General features: G+C 37.2%; 1 protein-coding gene across 1 annotated transcript in view; it reads left to right on the forward strand.

Annotated features, from left to right (window-relative positions):
* MACROD2 (mono-ADP ribosylhydrolase 2) overlaps positions 1-20041 on the forward strand; it is a 2026389-nt gene that overhangs the window by 727535 nt on the left and 1278813 nt on the right. Inside the window, exon 5 of the mRNA XM_023251484.2 lies at positions 6736-6852. Within this exon, the coding sequence (XP_023107252.2) occupies positions 6736-6852 (117 nt within the window). The remainder of the gene's footprint in view (positions 1-6735; positions 6853-20041) is intronic.

Consider the following 20041-nt stretch of genomic DNA (forward strand, 5'->3'; position numbering starts at 1 on the left):
GCTATATAACCAGAAAGAAAAATAAGTGGAATTTAGTGAACATATTTATTTATAGAGTTAATCATCTTTTCTTTTTTCCTATTGTGAGTATCTCTTTTGTAGGATAATAGACATAGGTAGTCCTACTGCTCTCTGGGATATCGTGTCCAACTTTTGTTTCTCTTTTAGACTTTTGGTCTTGGGTTTTTTGTTTGTTTGGTTTTAGTTTTTTTTTTTTTTTTTTTTTTTTTTTTTTTTTTTTTAGTTGTAAGTAGGTTTAGACATTTTGGGTCAGACTGAATACCTTCTCTGCCAGCGCAGGTATTGACTGTTGGACCTCCATCCCCTCCCACCTGGGGGCTGGGGGTGAGAGAAATGTAAAAAATGCTACTATGTTGAATCTCACATCTTCCCAGTATTCAGCCTGATGCATTCTGACCCTAAGGGATGGTGAAGGAGCAGATGTTCTAGTGGGCTGCCCCAGACCCACGGAAGTAGGTGAATTTTCAGATTCTATGAATTTGTTAAAATTTTTTAATGTTTATTTGTTTTTGAGAGAGAAAGAGAGAGAGAGAGGGTGGAGGAGGGGCAGAGAGGGAGGGAGACACAGAATCTGAAGCAGGGTACAGCATCTGAGCTGTCAGCACAGAGCCTGATGTGGGGCTTGAACTCGGGAATGGCGAGGTCATGACCTGAGCTGAAGTCAGATGCTTAACTAACTGAGCCACCCAGGTGCCCATGTTAGTACTTTTAACATGGAAGCTCATCACTAGACTTGTGACCACAACATTGTGGCTATGTATTTAACTTTTTTTTTTTTTTTAACTTCTGGTTCTTTGGATTTAACTAGCCTGACTACTTCAGTAACATAGAGAAAAAAAAATACATTAGTTTTACTCCCAAATTTACTTGCATTTAGTTCAACTGTATTAAGCACTTTCAAAAAGTCAGTTATTAAGATAACTAGGGATATAAAAAGAATGAGCAACCTCCTGTACCTTCAAGGAACTGATGGACTAGAGGAGAGAAATTTTCTAGCACATAACCAGTCTGCTATATTTATATAATAGCTATAAAACAATTATATGTATGAAAATAAGGGTACAACCCAGAATATGGGAACATAAAAAGGCATTATTGTGTCCTGTAAATGTTGTGAGTAGCTTTTTAGAGGAGGAAAGATTGGAACTAGAAGTTGAACAATGAGAAAGACCTTGCTAGGCAGGAAACAGGGAGGGGTAGCTAGATATTTGGGATAGAGAGTACTTTGCAAAGGAAGTTGTGTCGAGTTTAGGGAATGCCGAGGATTTAGATGTGTCAGATGAGATGATGTCAAGGCGGGGAGAGAGTGGGATGATGTGAGGTTGGAAGGTTAAGTTGGAACCACATTTGTAAAGGGTCTAAAAGACCATAATTTGGAATTAAGGGCTTTATAATGTAAGATAAGGGGAATAGCAAACATTACTTTAGTATGAAAGTGTAAAATCAGATTCGCATTTTAGGAAAATAAGTCTAGCAAAAGAATTAACAATAGATTAGAGAATTTTAAATTCTCATACTGAGTTTGTGCATATAGACGCATTATTATTGTTTTTGTCTTTCAAAGACACAAAAACCCACTTTCAAGTAGAGAATTGATACAATAGATAATACCACTTCCTTTTTCTTCTGTGCACTTTTTCTAAGGGCCACATACAGCTCTAAAATAATATGCCATGTTTTAGCCAATAAAAAATGCAACTTCCAGCTTCTGATAATGACAGACTAGCTTGTATCAGAGTAGACTTCCTACCAATAGTAATTTAAAATTCTTGACAAAATATAAAAGCAATGACAGAAACTGTTTATTGGCACTAGAGAGCAACTAAAGAGGATTCAGCCTTGGAAAGAAGAAAATACACTGGGTGAGATCCACATTTAAATGACTTTGACCACAAGGGCCCTCCTTGCCCACCATGGGAAGTAGCTGATAGGACTCAAATAAAAAGCAATAGTTTTACTGATTTTAGGAATCATAGGACAAATTCAGGGTGGTCAGAACAACTAGGAATCGAGATTAGGGTACCTGAAGGGAGAGAGTCACAAAGGAGGGAATGCCCAAATCTGTAAATGAATACCTCTAATCTTTGGCAGAGCCTTAAACTGCATGTACAGATAATGAGTCCAAGGAACCCAGGAAGAAAACATGAGCTTGAAGGCTGAAAGAAGTAGAACATTCAGTTTCTCACTTTAGGGATATAGAGTTTAGAAATTTAGTTCCCCCAACTTAGAGGGAATTGGCAAACACCTTAGGTTTTCCATTGAAACTCCAGAAGTGTAATGCTTTAGGAATAAAGACCACATCCTAGAATTAAGGGAAAAACTGGAATAAATCTACCGTAACAAAAGCCTAAAATTAAGCCTCCATATTACCTGGCAGTAATTTAACTGCTTGCTAGAGCAGTTGGCTAGAGCAAGCGTCAGTGCTGTTTGGAGTAAGATAATTTAAAGCCTTTATAACATATTAACAATGTTTGTCATCAGTAATTACCAGACAAGCAAAGAAACAAGAAAATGTGACCCAGCAACATGGGGAAAATCAGTCAATATAAACAAAATCATAGCTGACATAGATATTGGAATTGGGAGGCAGGGTTGTTAAAATCACTATACAAAATCTGTGAAGGCATTTACATGAAAAGACAGGCGAGGAGATGGAAAAGTTCAGGAGTGACACAAAAACTGTAAGAAAAAGAACCAAATGAAAATCTCAAGATCTAAAAAAAATCTCTGAAATTAAAAAGAAAAATTGGATGGAACTAATTGCAGATTTAACACAATTCAGTAATAAAAAGACAATAAAAATTAGCAAAAGACATGAGCAGACATTTCCAAAAAAAATATATATGAATGGCCGATAAGCATTTGGCAAGATACTTAACATCGTTAATCATCAGGGAAACGCAAATTGAAATCACAGTGAGAAACCCCTTTTATCCATTAGAATTGCTAAAATTAAAAAGGCTGACAACACCAAAAGACTGTCAAAATTTGAATTCACATACTTAGCTGGGGGTAGATGTAAATTTGTATATCACTTAGGAAAACTGTGTATTAGTTCTTTATAAAGTAAATATATACCAACCCAGCAATTTTATTCATAGTTCTTTGTCCAGTGGAAATGAAAACATGTAGCCACACAAGAACTTGTAACTTGTACAGACTTATTTACAATAGCTAAAAACGAAACATGTCAATGCCTATTTGTACATGAGTGGATAAAGAAATCGTGGAATTTTCCACAATGGAATATTACTCAGCAATAAAAGGGAATGGAGCACTGATGCACACAACAACATAGATGGATCTCAAAAATAAGATGAGTGAAAGAAGCTAACCCCCAACCCCCATCTCTTGTATGAAGTTTGAAGTTATAAAATAGGCAAAACTTAGCTATGCTGGTCAAAATCAGAAAAGGGGCTCTCTCTAGGGTGAGAAGGGAAATTGTATGTAAAGAGCACAAGAGAACTTTATTGATATCATGGTTACATGAGTAACATATTTGTTAAAACTCATCAAAACTGTACTTTTGAAATCTGTGTATTTGATTGTATGAACATTATAACTCATGAGTACAATTGATGGGAACTGAAAAGCAATGCAATATGGTAGTTCAACATGCCACTTGCAGGGACTGAGGTAAGACTATTTGGATTCAGGTCCTGCAGGCAGTGAATTATAATGGGTAAGGGTGTGGTTGCAGCATCAGACAAAACAGAGCTTTTGAATCACAATGCCAATATTTTGTGAATATTGGAAAGTTACTAACCTCTTCTAAGCTTCTATAAAATGGAGATGATAAAATTAGTATCTACATGGTAAGGTTGTCCTCAGTATAGTGGCTGGCATATAGATGCACTCAAGAAATGTAAGCTGAAGTCATTATTGTTAAATAGCTCTTCAGCCTTTCTTTCATTGCCCTAATGCAGTCATGAATGCTGGTATAACATGAAGATTTTGAGAATTAGATATCTACAAACTGCATTTCACTGCAATCTAAATAATGGAGACAATATTTGACAGCATATGATTAAGTACACGAGCAAATCTTATTTTAATTATCCATTTCAAACTAAGTAACTATCTCTTTGCCAAGAAAAAAAGTATTCAATTTAAACTACTTTTCTTGAAGCTCTTGTAAAAAAATGCAAACAGAAATTAGGAACTAATTTTCGTCTTAATGGTCTCACCCTCGGTTTCCCATCTCATAATCACTTTTTATATGTTAACATATCTTTCAAGTACATATATGTATGCATGTACCTGTATCTGTATAAGTGTGGGTGTGGCTGTACTGTTTATGTACTCTTCTAAACCTGACATTTCACTTAAAAATCTTTCCTAGTTTGGAACTATTTACATATAGAGTTGGCCCATTCTTTTTAATAGCCACATAATCGTGTATCGCTTTGATGGAATTTGATTTATCTAACTAGCTCTCTATCTAAGTAGTTCCAAGTTTTCACTATTATAAACAATTTTGAAAGTTTTTACTTAAGTCTTTTGCAGCTGTGTTAATTATTCCATAGAATAATTTTTTTAAAAATGCTGTGTGAAAGAGTTTGAAGAAAATTTTTCAAGCCTTTTTTTTGTAAGAGAAAAGTTGTATGTGTGAGTGTGTGTGTGACTAAGCAGTGAAAGAATGAGCATGTTGAAGATTCTCTGAGTGGTGGAATAAATGGTGGTTTTCTTTCTTTTTTTTTAAAGTTTTTTTAATGTTTATTTATTTTTAAGAGAGAGAGAGAGAGAGAGAGAGAGAGAGAGAGAGAGAGCCATAGAGGGGCAGAGAGAGAGGGAGACACAGAATCTGAAACAGGCTCCAGGCTCTGAGCTGTCAGCACAGGGCCTGATACAGGACTTGAACCCACGCACCGTGAGATCATGACATGAGCCGAAGTCGGACGCTTAACTGACTGAGCCACCCAGGCACCCCATGGTGGTTTTCATATTCTTCTTGCTTCTCTATATTTCTTATTTTTAAATAAGGAAAGGAGTTATTTTAAAATCTATAAAAGAGTTCCACTAGATGGGTTTAAGATAATTAAATTATTAACTTATAATTAACTAGATAATTAAATAATTATGAGAACTATTAATGGGGCACAGAACACTGTCTTAAATGCTATGTGGTGCCTTTCATGCACTATATTATTTAAATTCTATGTACAACCATGTGAGGTAGTGCCATTATTGACACCAATTTCTAAGGAAACTGGGACTTGAGTATCATATGACTGGTAAAGGCAGAGTCCATTTTAACCTTGTTATTCTCATATATTGTAGCCCAGAGTAGTCTGGAGTCATTTTGTTGTGAGGGTCCTTGAGCCCAGGTTCATTCTCAGACTCTACATGTATGGTGATGTAGTCAAGCCCAGATGAGCTTGTTTCCCTAGGGGTCTTCCTCAGCTGAAAGCAATGTCTTCATGCCAGTCCATGGTAGCAGAAGCTACTTGAACATTAGACAAGTTGTCTGCCCCTCACTGACCACCTTTCATCCACTATCTGGCTTCCTCTCAAAATAGAAATAATAGTAATATTAATAACAAGAACAATAACAATAATAAGAAGCAATAATCAATTACATGCTGGTGTGAACCGGGGAGGCAGGGGGACTCCTTCTGGTCTCTAATATCCTGGTTTATTTTCACATCCCAGGTTACAATGATTCTCTTTCTCTGTCTCCTTATCCTTGTTTAGGAGTCTTACATTTCCTTTCCATGCAAGGGGCCCAATCAATAACAACTAAGAACCTAAGTTTTCAGTTTCCTAATTTATGTGCATGTGATCTTTGACCTTTCCATCTGTGTACTTGCCCCTCATCCAGTAGTATAAGATTTTAATTTCCAGCAGCATCAGATTTGTGTTTTCAAAAGGCGAGTTTCACTGTGTAGGCCAGGTGTTGAAGGGGGAGGCTGAGAGGCCAAAGGACTGGTGACGCTTGAGGTTGGTGAAAGTCAGGAAGCTGATCATTTAGCGGAGCTAGGGCAGCAACAGCCAAGGTTCTTGGCTTAGTGCCTGTCAAGTGAGTGAGGGTGACTTTATGGGTGTTTACTAAGACCTAAGGTGCCCTTGCCCATCATCTAGTGCCCTGTCAGATACCCTGCAGAAACACAGCTGTATTTGTGTCATGCTTTTGGGGGAGGGGAAACTCGGAGGTCTGGTTCTTTTCCTGACGGCTTTAATTCTACTCTCAGTTTTGAAGTGAGTACAGATGTTTCAGAGTGACGTTCTCACTTTCTTCTTGACCTTTTTTCTTCTATAACCTGTGATATGTCAGAGACAACACTTACCAGCTTGGGAGACAGAATTGTTAGCATTTCTTCCCAACCCTGTGTTTAGTGTCATCAAGTTAATAGTTAGACATTGGACGTGGTGGGGATATTTACACAATTGATAATGGAAAATGCTGTAAATCAGCGACTCCCCACCCCAAGAGAAACTGTTGTTTAATGTTTACCAACACACTACATGACTTCTGTAACCCTTCTACCTCTGCTCACTACACAAATCAAATACACACACACACACACACACACACACACATACACACACACACAAGAAAATATAGTTTTGAAGGATTGGACATCATAGGTTTCTTCTATGAGACTATGGTGATTTCCAGGAGGAAAAACTGAGCTCCATTTTTCTTTCTATCTCAGGTTGTCCATTTATTTCCAAAAGGACAAAAATGAGCTAACTTCTTTCTCTCTTTCCTAGTGGATGGCTGTATTCACCGAGCAGCTGGCCCCTGTTTACTGGCAGAATGTCGTAACCTGAACGGCTGTGAAACTGGACATGCAAAAATCACATGTGGCTATGACCTGCCGGCAAAATGTGAGTACAGCTCTTTTGAACACTGTTTCAAAATCAGATGAGCACTCTTACATTGTTTTATTGCTCAAGCGTGTAACTGGAAAGGAAGTGGCAGTGGTGATATTTAATTAAATGTGCTTATATTCAGATTTTGTACTTGGTAATAAAATGTGTTTTCCAAATAGTTAAATATATATATATATATATATATATATATATATATATATATATACATATATATACATATATATATATGTGTGTGTGTGTGTGTGTGTGTGTGTGTATAGTGTGTAAGTGTAGGTGATTGTTGCTCAGATCTTCAACAGCATGTCTCTGAAACAGAGAAATAAACATGTGAGCAAAATATACATTATAGTATTTAAGTGCCGTGGAGTGACAGCTTCTGGAAATGATGCCAATTTCTTATTCCTTGTTCAGGTTTCTTGATTGTGGATGTGTTTAGAGCAAAGGAGATCAAAGTGATATATTGTGTTTTCAGCTGCCATGTAAAGGCTGATTGGCAATTACAGCCAAGGCATCTGTCACACTTTGCTTTCAGGAAAAGCCAATGGAATGTGGTTGTCAGTGTGAGAATGTATTTGCTCTTTGAATGTGGAATGGTCAAAACTTCCATTATATTTGAATAGAGAGAAGTATTGCATTTGATTGACCTTGTTGCCTAGTCGTTTAGCCAGCTGAGTGGGGTGGTGTAGAATAAAAATACTAAGAGAGAAGCTAGTTAAAGGCACAGATGTTTTAATCACATAATCTTCAGGGCTTGGTCAGTGGAGGTACAGGGTTTCATTGTGCCATTAAGGTGTTCATTGATCTGGAAACTGGGACACCAATTAATTGTTTATTCTATTCATCTACTTCTTATGATACTGCCTGGGTCTGTGAGTACATTTTATGTAAAAATGAAGTGTGGTTTTTGTTGTTGTTGTTGTTTTGCAGTGGAGAAAATGTGACTTAAAAAATTATAACACAATCTGTGGGATACTTGGTGGGCTCTATATAGACAGGCTGTGTAAGAATGAATTCCCTATGCATATATGTGAGTGGAGAGAGTGTGTTATTTTTGAAAGATTACTTTAAAGTATGTTTAAATCTGAGGCTTTGTAGTAAATGTAATATATTAAAATGATATTTTTCCTTCATAAACATTATAATACTACTTTCTATATTTCTCACAGTGGTTTCCAGTGAAAGTATAGCAACTGTATACTGTTTAATTTTCCTTCAATGACTTCTCACTTTTCTTTCTTTCTTAGTGTTTTTACCTTGTGTGAAAGAGTCAAGTCATGTGCCAAATGGCCCCTCACTCCCACTTGGAATGTATATTTATGTCAAATAAAGTTCTTTGGGTACAGTGGTGTTTCAAACAATTCTCCCTCTGAGTCAGAAAATTTGAGTATTAAAGGTGATTTCCCTTTCCAGGATTATGTCTCTGTGTTTACAAATATTGGTCATTTTTTTTTCTTTTTAACACCATACTACCTTTGTGATATAGCTAACTGATACCACCCTGAGAACAAACAGAATATTGATTATTTTCAGACTTGTGTCTGTCCTTAAGCTAAGGAATAAGGCCTGGTCTCCTAGTACTTTACTACTTTGTTTCCTATGTATTAAAGCACAAATAAGAAATTCTTTATAACTGAGATTTCTGAAGAGAGATAACCTCAGTATCACTAAATATGACCAAATAAAATGGTGGCTTCAGTGTATGGATTGACATCATGATAATTTTGTCTAATGTGCTTCACTTTAATATCCTTGTAAGTCATCCAACTTAGTTCAGGGTTATTGAAAACTTGCACAATACCACTGAGGTGTAAAGATCAATACCACCAGTGCTTGTGCTTGAGGAATTTCATGATTGAGTCATATCTCTGAGCTGAGGTGAGGTTTTCCTGGGCATCCCATGCCAACCGAGTCTTTGTGGCACAAGGACTCTAGTTAATGAAAGCCAATCCACAGGGCTTGTACAGAATCTGTGTGAACTGAGATACTGAAAGCCTGGTACACATTCTAGTCACTGTGTGCAGCCCACAGGGCGCATCTAGTAAAAAAGTCATTCAGCAGTATAGAAAGTCCCAGTCTGGAATGGCAGTGCCACCTCACAAAAGTTACACACATGGACTACTTGTGAATAAGTCTTGGTATTTCTCCATATTTTAAGAGATTAATGATCTATATTTAAAACATAAAGAAAAACAAGGAAAGCAATAAGGCAATATGGAAATGAGTAATAATCACTTATATCTGTATGCTATGTTATAGTTTTCCACAGTACTTTCACAAGCCTTTATATTTTAAATTATATTTTATAAACATTATGTGTGTGTTCATTTTCCCTTTTCCTGTCTCTGAAAGATGTTTTTTCTTTTCTCATCAATTTGGTTCATCCATTTCAGAATCATTAACAATCCACAGATGTGCTTTTGTAGAGAGAGAATGAAAAGGGAACTCATTACATACTGTTTGGGTCATTTTCCCCCTCCATATTTAATAATTCCATGACAGTTTGACAGCAGAAACTAGTTCCTATCTGTCCTCTGTGACAGTGGGTTTATCATTATGGGGGTACTAAAGCCATTCATCTAACCACCAATGATAATATCTTCATGCTTCAGCAATTGTTTGGAAAATGCTATTGTCTAGGTTACAGGCAAAGTTGGTAATTTTGGATTGGCCTTTGCTTCCCTTATGCTTGCTAGATTAATTTATTCATAAATGCTTGTATTTGAATTAATCATATTTGTAGTCTAAATTCTGTGACTCATCATAATTTGTGGAAAGATAAGCCTCAGAGATTTAGTTTATTCTTTGTTGTTAGGATGTTTTGGTTTCTTTTGATGTAGAACATCCAATAATTATTTTCAAAAGTAATCTTAAGAGTGCAAAGAATATTGGCCAGTATTTCATTAAAGGTGCAAAGAATATTGGCCAATATTTCATTAAAGGTGATTGCTAAAGAAATGACTTAAGAATTCAACTGACTGTATATACAATTGGACCTTTTGGGAACTTCTCTTTTACAATATTAGATTCATAATAAAATTTAGTTTCTACAGAGTTTTAGAAGCTTGTCAATATGTGGAACCTTTCTATTCAGGATATCATCATTCCACCAAAGTTTCAACTTCATGTGGGAGAAGTTTATTGATTTATCAGAGTCAGGGTTCTAGTGTCAAAATCTATCACAGTGTTTCTTGAATATGTGCTGAATTAATATGAATGAATGGGTGATCAAACGATGAATTGTTTCAGAACTTTTCACCTGGAAAATATCTTTGCAAATGTTGCTCCTACTAATTCTTTCCCTCCTGGAATGCATTCTGCCCAGTGCTGGTAGATTAATATTCCTAAATCCAGAGTCCTTATAATTGTCCATAAGACTCTAGATGATGTGACCCCCCCCCCCCCCCTTACATCTCTAACATCACCTCCTTCTGTCCCCTTCCTTGCTCATACAGTTTGCTTTGCTGATATCTAATGCCTTTGCATTAGCATTCCTCTTTCCTGGAATTCTATTCTACATATCTACATGGCTTGCTCCCAACCTACTTCAAATCCTTGCTTAAATGTAACCTAAAGTATCACCCTAACAAACTTGTTTATAATTGCTTTTCTGCCTTATTTATAATTGCTTACCTCTAGTATTTAACCTTCAGATACACAGTATCATTTACTTATTGATTTTGTTTATTGTCTGTCTCTCTCTATGAAAATGAGAGTAGAGTTTTTTTTCTGCATCTTTTTCAGTTATTGCAGTGTCCACACAGGTTAGAAAAATGTTTGACATGCAATAGGGGCTCAAAATCTAATTGTTGCACAAATAAGTAAAACCTAATTCCACTTCTCTCAAAATCCTTGGATGGGTCTTTCTTTAAACAGACTTGTTAGCCTGATCACCTTTGGCCTTCCATGATTTACTGCCATATCTTGAACTACTTACAACCTTTTACATGATGTGAATTGCTGACAGTGGTCTGCCTGTGCATGGGGCCTGCATTTGGGGCCATCTAGAAAGCTCTTTCTTTGCTCCTTTTCTGTCTTCCAGACAGCTCAAGTATCACTTCTGCCATGAGACAAGTCTTCTCTTATCAACTCAGGTAAAAGTGCCTTCTTTTTTCTTCAAACTCCTGAACTCCTGACTTCCTGAACACTGCTTGTTAACACATTGAGGGCATTTTTCACTACTTCTTATTGTTATATATGCAAGCTTTCCACATTTCTTTAATCCCTTGAATATAATGGATACTAGCGAAACATCTACTAAATTAATTGCTTGTTAAAGGTGGAAGATTGATTGATAATTAGTGATGGGTAAAATGTTAAAGAAAATTTATGTTAATATTCCTGAGAAATGATGAAATCAGTGTCAATTATCCATTGTGATTTTTTAAATCATATTTTAACATACCTCTATTCCAAAGTCTCTTGTCTAAGAATTTTATTTTTAATTGAGCTTCTACTAAAGGTGAACAAATAAAAAAAGAAACTACATCTACTTTATTTAATGATTTTCAGCCTACCTCACATGTCTATTCTATTCCTTGAGAATGCTTAATTTTTAACTTTAAGGCTGAATAATCTTGAATAATAGGAAAATATTAAAATCTGTGTCTATAAAATGACGGAATCTGTTTCTTTTATTCTTTCCATTTAATCTTAGAAGATATCAAAGGGTGATATTAGCATCCAACTCACAGGTTTTTATTAATCATTTGAAAGGAGACTGTAGGGTGAGAGACCATAGTATTATATGTTTGAACATCATAGAATAATATGAATCAGAATCCTCATTCTATTTCCAGGTGCAAAAATAATCAGATGATGATATCTTAAGAGATACTCTTGACAATAATTAATACTTCTCTTATGCCTTTCATGAAGAAATCATAGTACCTTGAAACATTAGTTCATCAGTCCTTTTGAAATTTCTCTGAGGAAGTGACATGACAAGTTATGGTATTTTCTTTCAATACAGAGAAATTCAGGTACACAGTACTTAAGTTTGTTGCTCCTAGCAACAAACTATGTCCATTGAGGGGCATGGCAGATAATTCAAGTATCACCTGAATAGGGTGAGAGTCTATGGCAAGTGTTAGCCAAGACCTGTTGCCTGTTTTTTTTTTTAATTTTTAATGTTTATTTATTTTTGAGACAGAGAAACAGAGCATGAGTGGGGGAGGGACAGAGAGAGAGGTAACACAGAATCCAGACCAGGCTCCAGACTCTGACCATCAGCATGGAGCTTGGCGTGGGGCTGGAACCCAAGAACTGTGAGATCATGACCTGAGCTAAAGTCAGATGCTAAACTGACTAAGCCATTCAGGTACCCCCTGTTGCCTGTTTTTGTAAACAAAATGTTATTAGAATGCAGCATTTGTTTACATATTGTCTATAGTTGCTTTCATGTGACTGTGTTGAGTATTAGTAACAGGAACTGTATGTCCAAAAAGCTTGGAACATTTATTATCAGGCTTGTAATAGAAAGTGTTTGCCAATTCTTGGGGCACCTGAGTGGCTCAGTGGCTCAGTGGGCTTAGGTCATGATCTCATGGTTTGTGAGTTGGAGCCTGGTGTTGGGTCTGTGCTGACAGTTCGAAGCCTGGAGCCTGCTTTCTGATTCTGTGTCTCCCTCTCTCTCTGCCCCTCCCTGCTCACTCTCTGTCTCTCTCTCTTAAAAATAAATAAACATTAAAAAAATTAAAAAAGAAAAGAAAGTGTTTGCCAATTCCTGATCTTTGGAAATCTCTATTTTTTATGAAGGAGGAAGCTGAGATTGAGAGAGGTTAAATATTTGTTGAATTTTATTGAATGTATGTGATTTAGAGCCCTATTGACAAAAGAGGTACTAAAATACCTGCCGTCTATTTCTCGGGACAGCTCTTGCTTCTGTTGCCTCAATAGAACATCACCTTGGGAGGATGATCTGAAGCTTTTTAAATCTTTCAAATTATAAGGCCACCTTGAAAAAAAATCCTTGAAAAAAATGGTTATTTTTCTCAGTAGGGCCAGAACTGGAAAGTGAATAAGTCAAGTCTCTGAAGGGAGAGTTAATTCAAACCACCAAAGTATTTGGCAATAAATCTTTATTCCTTGCTTCTTCCAGTGGTGTTAGCTAATGTGCTGAAAGGGAACCTATAGTCCTGAGTAAATTCAGTTTCTAGAGTAGGTAACTCATAAGATGGGTCTGAATTAGTCTTCTGCAATGCATGACCTAATTTCAGCCATCATGGGCTCCATCAGCAGGTGTCTGATTGTGAAGGCAGTGGAGTGGGCATGCTATCAAGAATATGACTCTACCAGGCTTTGATAGAGATCTGAGGGCCCTCATGAGCCCTTTCCATAATTAAATGACTTATATTACATAAAGAGAAAAATAGCTTTTGAAGAACATAAAACCATCTTCCTTCCTGAAGAGAGATGTGAGGTTGTTCCTCCTAAAACCAACTCCGATTGGCTCATTTTCCTGAAGTGCTTTAGGAATTTAATTACTATTTGAATCTATTTCTTCATAATTACCACCCCTTTCATTTATATTAAGCAGTTTTATACATTTATCTCCTTAGTGATCCTTATGATGAATGTGGAAGTGAAAAGGGCAGAAAGGCTGTAAAATTCAGAGTAGTGGTTCTCAAAATGCTCTCCTGAAACAGCAGCAGCACCTGGGATTTGTTAGAGATGCAAATTGTTTTGCCCCACCCCAACTTTGTGGTTTAACAAGCTCTGGGGTGACTTTGAGACAAACTCAAGTGTGAGGATCATTGACCTATACAGTGGTGGATTCCTGAGCAGTACCCTTGACTTTTTTTCTTTTTTAATGTTTATTTATGTATTGAGAGAAAGAGAGCTTGTGCCTGCATGTACATTGGGGAGGGGCAGAGAGAGAAGGAGAGAGAGAATCCCAAGCAGACTCCACACTGTCAGCACTGAGCCCCGACAGGAAACATGAGCTCATGACCTGAGCCGAAATCAACCATCAGACGCTTAACCAACGGAGCCATCCAGGTGCCCCAGAACTGTTGCCTTTTGATTCCCTATCCTGGACCTCTTTCACTACACAGCACAGGAATCCTTTTGGGTTGCAGATTAGGGCTGTCTTTGAAGAGAACTCAGACATGTTCCCAGTTAGTATTTACTTGTTTATTGCCTGCCTTCTCAAACAGAATTAACAGTTTAAAGAGAAAGAAGTCGTATCAGTCTCATTTACCACTGGTATCCTTACTATCTGACTTAGTATCCAGAACCTAGTTCGTGGCTTTTGATACGAATTCACTGGAGGAATTAATGAAAGCATTGTCTTTGTGATAGTCATAGCTGCCACTGCAGGAAACCAACCAAGAAGACACTCAAGATAGGATTACATGATTCCAGAAGTTTGCAGAGCCAGTGCTGCTACCATTGCAGCATCTGTGTTATCCTATCACCAGACATGCAGCTTGCTCAAAGACCCTAGCAGTGCAAGAACGTACAGAGGGGCCAAATTTGCTCAACTTGTCCACACGGCACACCAATAACCTCCACTTCGAACACTTTATTTCAGTTTCTTTTTTTTTTCTTTTTTTTAACCCATTGTAATAACATATATTCCGTCTCCAAGTGGCTTTGTGATGAAATAACTGAAATACTCTAATAGTAAATAGTGTCTTGTAAAAATAACTACATTTTGGAAGCAGCTAGTATTTACATTGTTGTATTACTGACCAAGTGTAGAATAAACGCCTATGCTTGGCTTTCATTAGTTGACATCTTAGCAGGCCTTCAGAGGACACTGCCTATACCTCCTATTTCCTATGTGATCAATAGGAAATAACAGTGTAAATCAATTCTGGGTAATAATGTAAATGAGCTCTCGAAGGCAGTTCCTGCTGTGAAATAAGTAGTTAGCTGTGACACTGGCATTAACCGCAGTGGGGGTAATCAGCCTTTGGATATGTTTAATCAGAGTTATCAGCTAAGATTAAAAAGAGAGCCACTGTTGTGCAGGGATAATCATTTTCAGGATTTAAAAGATGAATATTTGAAGGTGTTCTTATAAATTAAAGCCATCAGAATTGCTTTGAGTAATTTGGGATGCTTTGAGGTCAGGCACAAGCAAACAGGAAAGGTTAATCTCAGAGCCACAGTAGTTAATGTGTAGGAATTGCAGAATACGCTTATTGAAATACATAGTGAATGCTGAATTAACTGAAGATTTTCCCCCATTGCTTAGATGTTCCTTGTGCTATTATTAACATGTATGATTTGATTAAAAAGTGGGCAACACATAAAAGTTTTTAAATTTATTAATTATCCTTACAATTAATTATCAATCCCAAATATTAAATATTACACTACATTATGGTTTGATTAGAGGTGTTTCCAGTTGAAAATATTGATGAAACCAAGTTCTGCACTAGAATTAAAGAGTGCTTCTGGGTCAAGAAAAGTAAGCCTCAAGGTAGAAAATCTGAAGAGAGGTCTTGAATCCAGGATATTCTAATTGGTAAAGTCCCTTAACCTCTGATCTGAGTTTGCTCATCTGTAATTATCTGGGGGTAGTAATATCTACCTTGAGTGAGTTTGTTAATATGCAGAACCACTTTTTAATAGGGTAAGACATAAGTATATGGTTCTATAATTACTTGTAAAATACTTAGCACATCTCATTTACTTATACTACCACTGTTCACTGAGTATCTACTCTGAGCTAGAGTGCTCTTCTGGAAGATATAAAAACTATAGTGAAAGGACAGCTAAACTGAGGTTTGAGTACTTTTAGATCTTAGGTTCTTAGCACAGAGAGGCAGATAATAAACACATTCACATAAGAGAATTCACACATTCAATCTCAGATCATGATAAGGGATATGTGGAAAATAAAAAGTGGCAATAGAATGGAGGGTGGAGGGAAAGGGCTACTTTTCCCATGGTGGTCAGGGAACACTGCCCCGAGGAGATGGCATTGGAGCTAAGAGCCATATGCTTTCTAGTAGAAATTCATTGCAGGCAAAGTGAAAGTAGTTTACTGTAGGGTTAAAAAAATTCCCATTGGGTAACCCGGTGGCTCAGTGGGTTGACCGTCTGACCCTTGATTTTGGCTAAGGTCATGATCCCAGGGTTGTGGGATCATGCCCTGCATTGCACTCTGCACTGAGTATGGAGCTTGCTTAAGATTCTCTTTCTCCCTTTCTTTCTGCCCCTTCCCTGATCTCTCTCTCTCTTTCCCTCTCTCTTTCTCCCTCTCTCTAAAATGAAAAAATAAAATAAAAAGCTCACCTTGCCTGATGTCTAAAATAAGATAGTCTGTAACTTTTTCAAGTGTTCTTCCTTGGTATAGATATTATATTTCAGTTTTTACAAGTGCATAATTTTAATATAGTCTAGGTTGTTGAGGTAACAGAGGTAATGCTGTTGCTGCTGCTGCTGGAGTTGACAGGAATTTTAATGATAATTTAATCTCACCTCCTAATTGTAAAGTTAAGGAAATTGAGACCCTGAAAGATCATTTAATTTTAGTTTTTATTTAACCATGTGATAAGGGACAGAGCCAAGAGTAGAGTCTGTGTATCCTGACTCACAGTATAGGGCTCTGTCTGCTAAAGCATACTGCCTCTCCTAGTCTCTTAGATAATACTAACTCTCCTCTAGAAGTATTGTGAGAATTTAGTCAACTATTAAGTGAGATGATGTATGTGAGCATGCTTTTGAAATAACAATTTCTTATTTTATATGCAGTTTATTAATAGTCATTTTAGATGAGTTACATATACATTAATTGTGACATTATGAGGTCTACTAGTAAAGTTTATGACAATAGTCCACCTGAACATATGCAGCAGTGACTGGTGTTTGAGGAAATATGGAAGTCACGGACAGGAATTAAGAAAAAAATTGTATGCCATCCTTAAGACTCAGACATTTGCTCCTGCTTCCTTACAGTATCTTGTTGTTGGAGGAAAGGGAAAGTCTTCAGAAGTCATTTTGAGAAACTTCAGAGGACAACTTTATTGGTTTTACAAGTTCTTTGGTATTTCTACCCTGGAGAGGTAGAGTTTAATTCCCCTCCCCTTGTATGTGGCTTGAACTTAATGACTCATTTCTACTGAATAGAATATGTGAAAACAATGGGAATTATTGAGATTAGGTTATGAAAAGACTATGGCTTCCATCTTTACCTCTCTGTCTCTCTCTTTCTCAAATCACTCTATTAGTTTCCTAGGGCTGCCATAACAAAATACCACAGGTTTGATGGCTTACAACAGCACTTTACTCTCTCATAGTTCTTAAATCTAGGTGTTGGCAGGACTCTACTCCTTCTGAAGACTCTAGGGAGAAATCTAATTATTGCCTCCATTTTTACATGGCCATCCTCCCTATGTCTCTCTCTGTTTTTTTTTTTTTTTCTTCTCTTATGAGCATACTTGTCACTAGGCCTACCCTATATAGATATTGATATAGATAGATACAGAGATAGTTAGAGATAGAGATAGAGATAGATACAGAAATAGATTAGGGCAAAGAGAACCCATAATCAGCTTAGTAAAGAAACGTTGGGAGAGGGGCACCTGGGTGTTTCAGTCGGTTAAGTGTCGGACTTCAGCTCAGGTCATGATCTCATGGTTTGTGGGTTCGAGCCCTGCATTGGACTCTGCTCTGACAGCTCGGAGCCTGGAGCCTGTTTCACATTCTGTGTGTCTCTCTCTGCCCCTCGCCCACTTGTGTGCTTTCTCTCTCTCTCTCTCTCTCTCTCCCTAATAAATAAATAAATATTTTTTAAAAACTTTTTTTTTTAAAAGAACCATTGGGAGAAAAACAACACAAACCACAATACACAGCTGGGTATTGATATTTACCGGATATTCCTTAAGTGTCTTTAGTCTTTGCATTTGCTACTTACATGCTCTTTATTGTTAGGAATCACTGTTTTCATTTTCAGGGGAAAATAAATTCAGCCTTTCCCCTGTGTGGAAGCTGCGAGCTAAGTGAAGCATTGGTAGCTTCCTATCTACATTTATGGCAGTGCCCTTCTAAATCTGTTTGCTGTACTGGGTGGTATGTTTCCTATTAGCTCCTTCATTTGTCAGAACTACTGAGAGTTTGCACCATTTCTAATTACACACTATTTGTGAAATCCCTAATAATTTCCTAAGGTCTTCTGAAACTTTCCTTTTCCTACCTGTGATATTTTGAGGAAAGATTTATTCCCCTTCTATGTTTATTCTGCTTAGTGAAGATCATCAGAGACAACTTTAACTATATTTTTGCAAATTTTCTTTCAAATTTTGTCTGTATTGTATTTAGAATGCAGGTGCCCATTTGAAAGTCTGCAGAATTCAAAGGGCTAACTTAGCATTCCCTTACATTTACACTTAGGTTTTGCCTTCTTACATTAGGGCACACGATGACAAACTTGTCTCTCCTTACACAGCCAGATGATTTTGTTTCTGTTTTAACATTACTGCTATACTTGGGTGTGTCCAATGCATACACATGTACATGTCATTTTCCATGCATCCCATTAGAAGTATATTCTCATTATGCTGAACACAGGTTTTCTTCTGCATTATCATGTTTTATGAGAATGGAATTTAGGGATTTTTTTTCAATCTGTGGAACTGTTTGGAAAGCATTCTGGCAGAGTTTACATTTGTGGGTGGATTAATGGAACTGGGGTAGAGAGTCTGAGGGGATCTCCCAAGAACTCCCAGAGGGCAGGCAGAGGAAAGGTAACTGCTGTGCTAGACAGGCTAGCAGGACTGGCCCCTCCTCCTCCACGCATCCAGGACATATCTTACCTATTGTTATAAAATTAACAAAAGTTAGGGGCTCCTGGGTGGCTCACTCAGTTGAGTGTCCGACTTTTGCTCAGGTCATGATCTCATGGTTAGTGGATTCTAGCCCTGCCTTGGGCTCTCTGCTGCCAGTGTGGAGCCCACTTCAGATCCTCTCTTCTCTCTCTGCCCCTTCCCCCATTCATGCTCTCTCCCTCTCAAAAATAAATAAACATTAAAAAAATGTTTAAGTAAAAAATAAATTACGAAAAGTTATTTTGATTATTGTCCTCCTAATAATATCCAGTGCCTGAATAGTTGAATGGATTCCAAGACTAATGAGAGATTGAGAAACCCCACATCAAAGTATATCCATAAAAGACAGTCAGGGCTCTGTATGTAGAGTATTGCATGGATTCATGTAACACCTAGAAGGAGGTGAAGTTTAGAGAACTACACATCATAGAAGGGTTAATATTTCAAACATTTCCTTACATTTTCTGTTGTCTCCAAAGCAGTGTTTCTCCATATACCAAATTAACTGGTTGTCATGGGCACCAAACCTGTTACCTTAAACACAATATTACACTCCAGGCAACATCCTATTGTTTCTGCCTATTTTGAGATTAACCATCACATGGCATTTTTTCCCCTCTTGTTTTCATTTTTCTTTTACCACTCCACTCAGATGATGATGAAATCAATATTTCAAAGCCTGTATGTGAGATGTTTCTATTTATTGTTCACGATGGTATAATAGTAACTTTTTATTCATCACTATCCTTGAGGACATACATTTGGGGACAACGGAGCTTTTATAAAAGTCTCACAATTACAACAAAGCTGAAAAATATCTAGAAGTCACTATTTTAGCAAATGAGCCAGTTTCTCCCATTAAGGACTAGGCTATATAAGCCTAGTATAAGACTGTATACTTTGCATTTAACAGTCTGTCTGGCACACAGTAGGTAGTGATAAGTGTTTCATTCATTCAGAAAACACTGATTGTTTCCTAAGATATGTGCCAGGTGTTTCCTTATCTTTTAGAAAAGAATGATATACAAAACAAATAGGGACTTCACACTCTTAGAACTGAGTTGAGCTGAGCTCAAGTGATTCAAGTGACTTGCTCAAGACCACACAGTTATTTAAATGATAAAACCTTGCTAAGAATCCAAATTGTCAGATTTTTAGTCTATGGTTCTTTCTTCTTTTTCATGGAGATTTTATTTGGGGGAATCTAATAATGAGATCTGATGGTGACAAAAGGGCGGGCCTACGCCGGCTGACTCCATCTTGTTCTGTGTTCTTCACATTGACCACGCCTCCTCCCCTTGAGTAACCTCCTGCTCACCTTCCTAACAGTACTCCGACCCTTCCCCAGCCAATGGGCTGAGGCCACAGCCATTACCTCACCAACTGCCCCTAGGCCCCAATAAAAC

The sequence above is a fragment of the Felis catus genome, chromosome A3 (genome assembly GCF_018350175.1).
Source record: "Felis catus isolate Fca126 chromosome A3, F.catus_Fca126_mat1.0, whole genome shotgun sequence".
NCBI lineage: Eukaryota > Metazoa > Chordata > Mammalia > Carnivora > Felidae > Felis > Felis catus.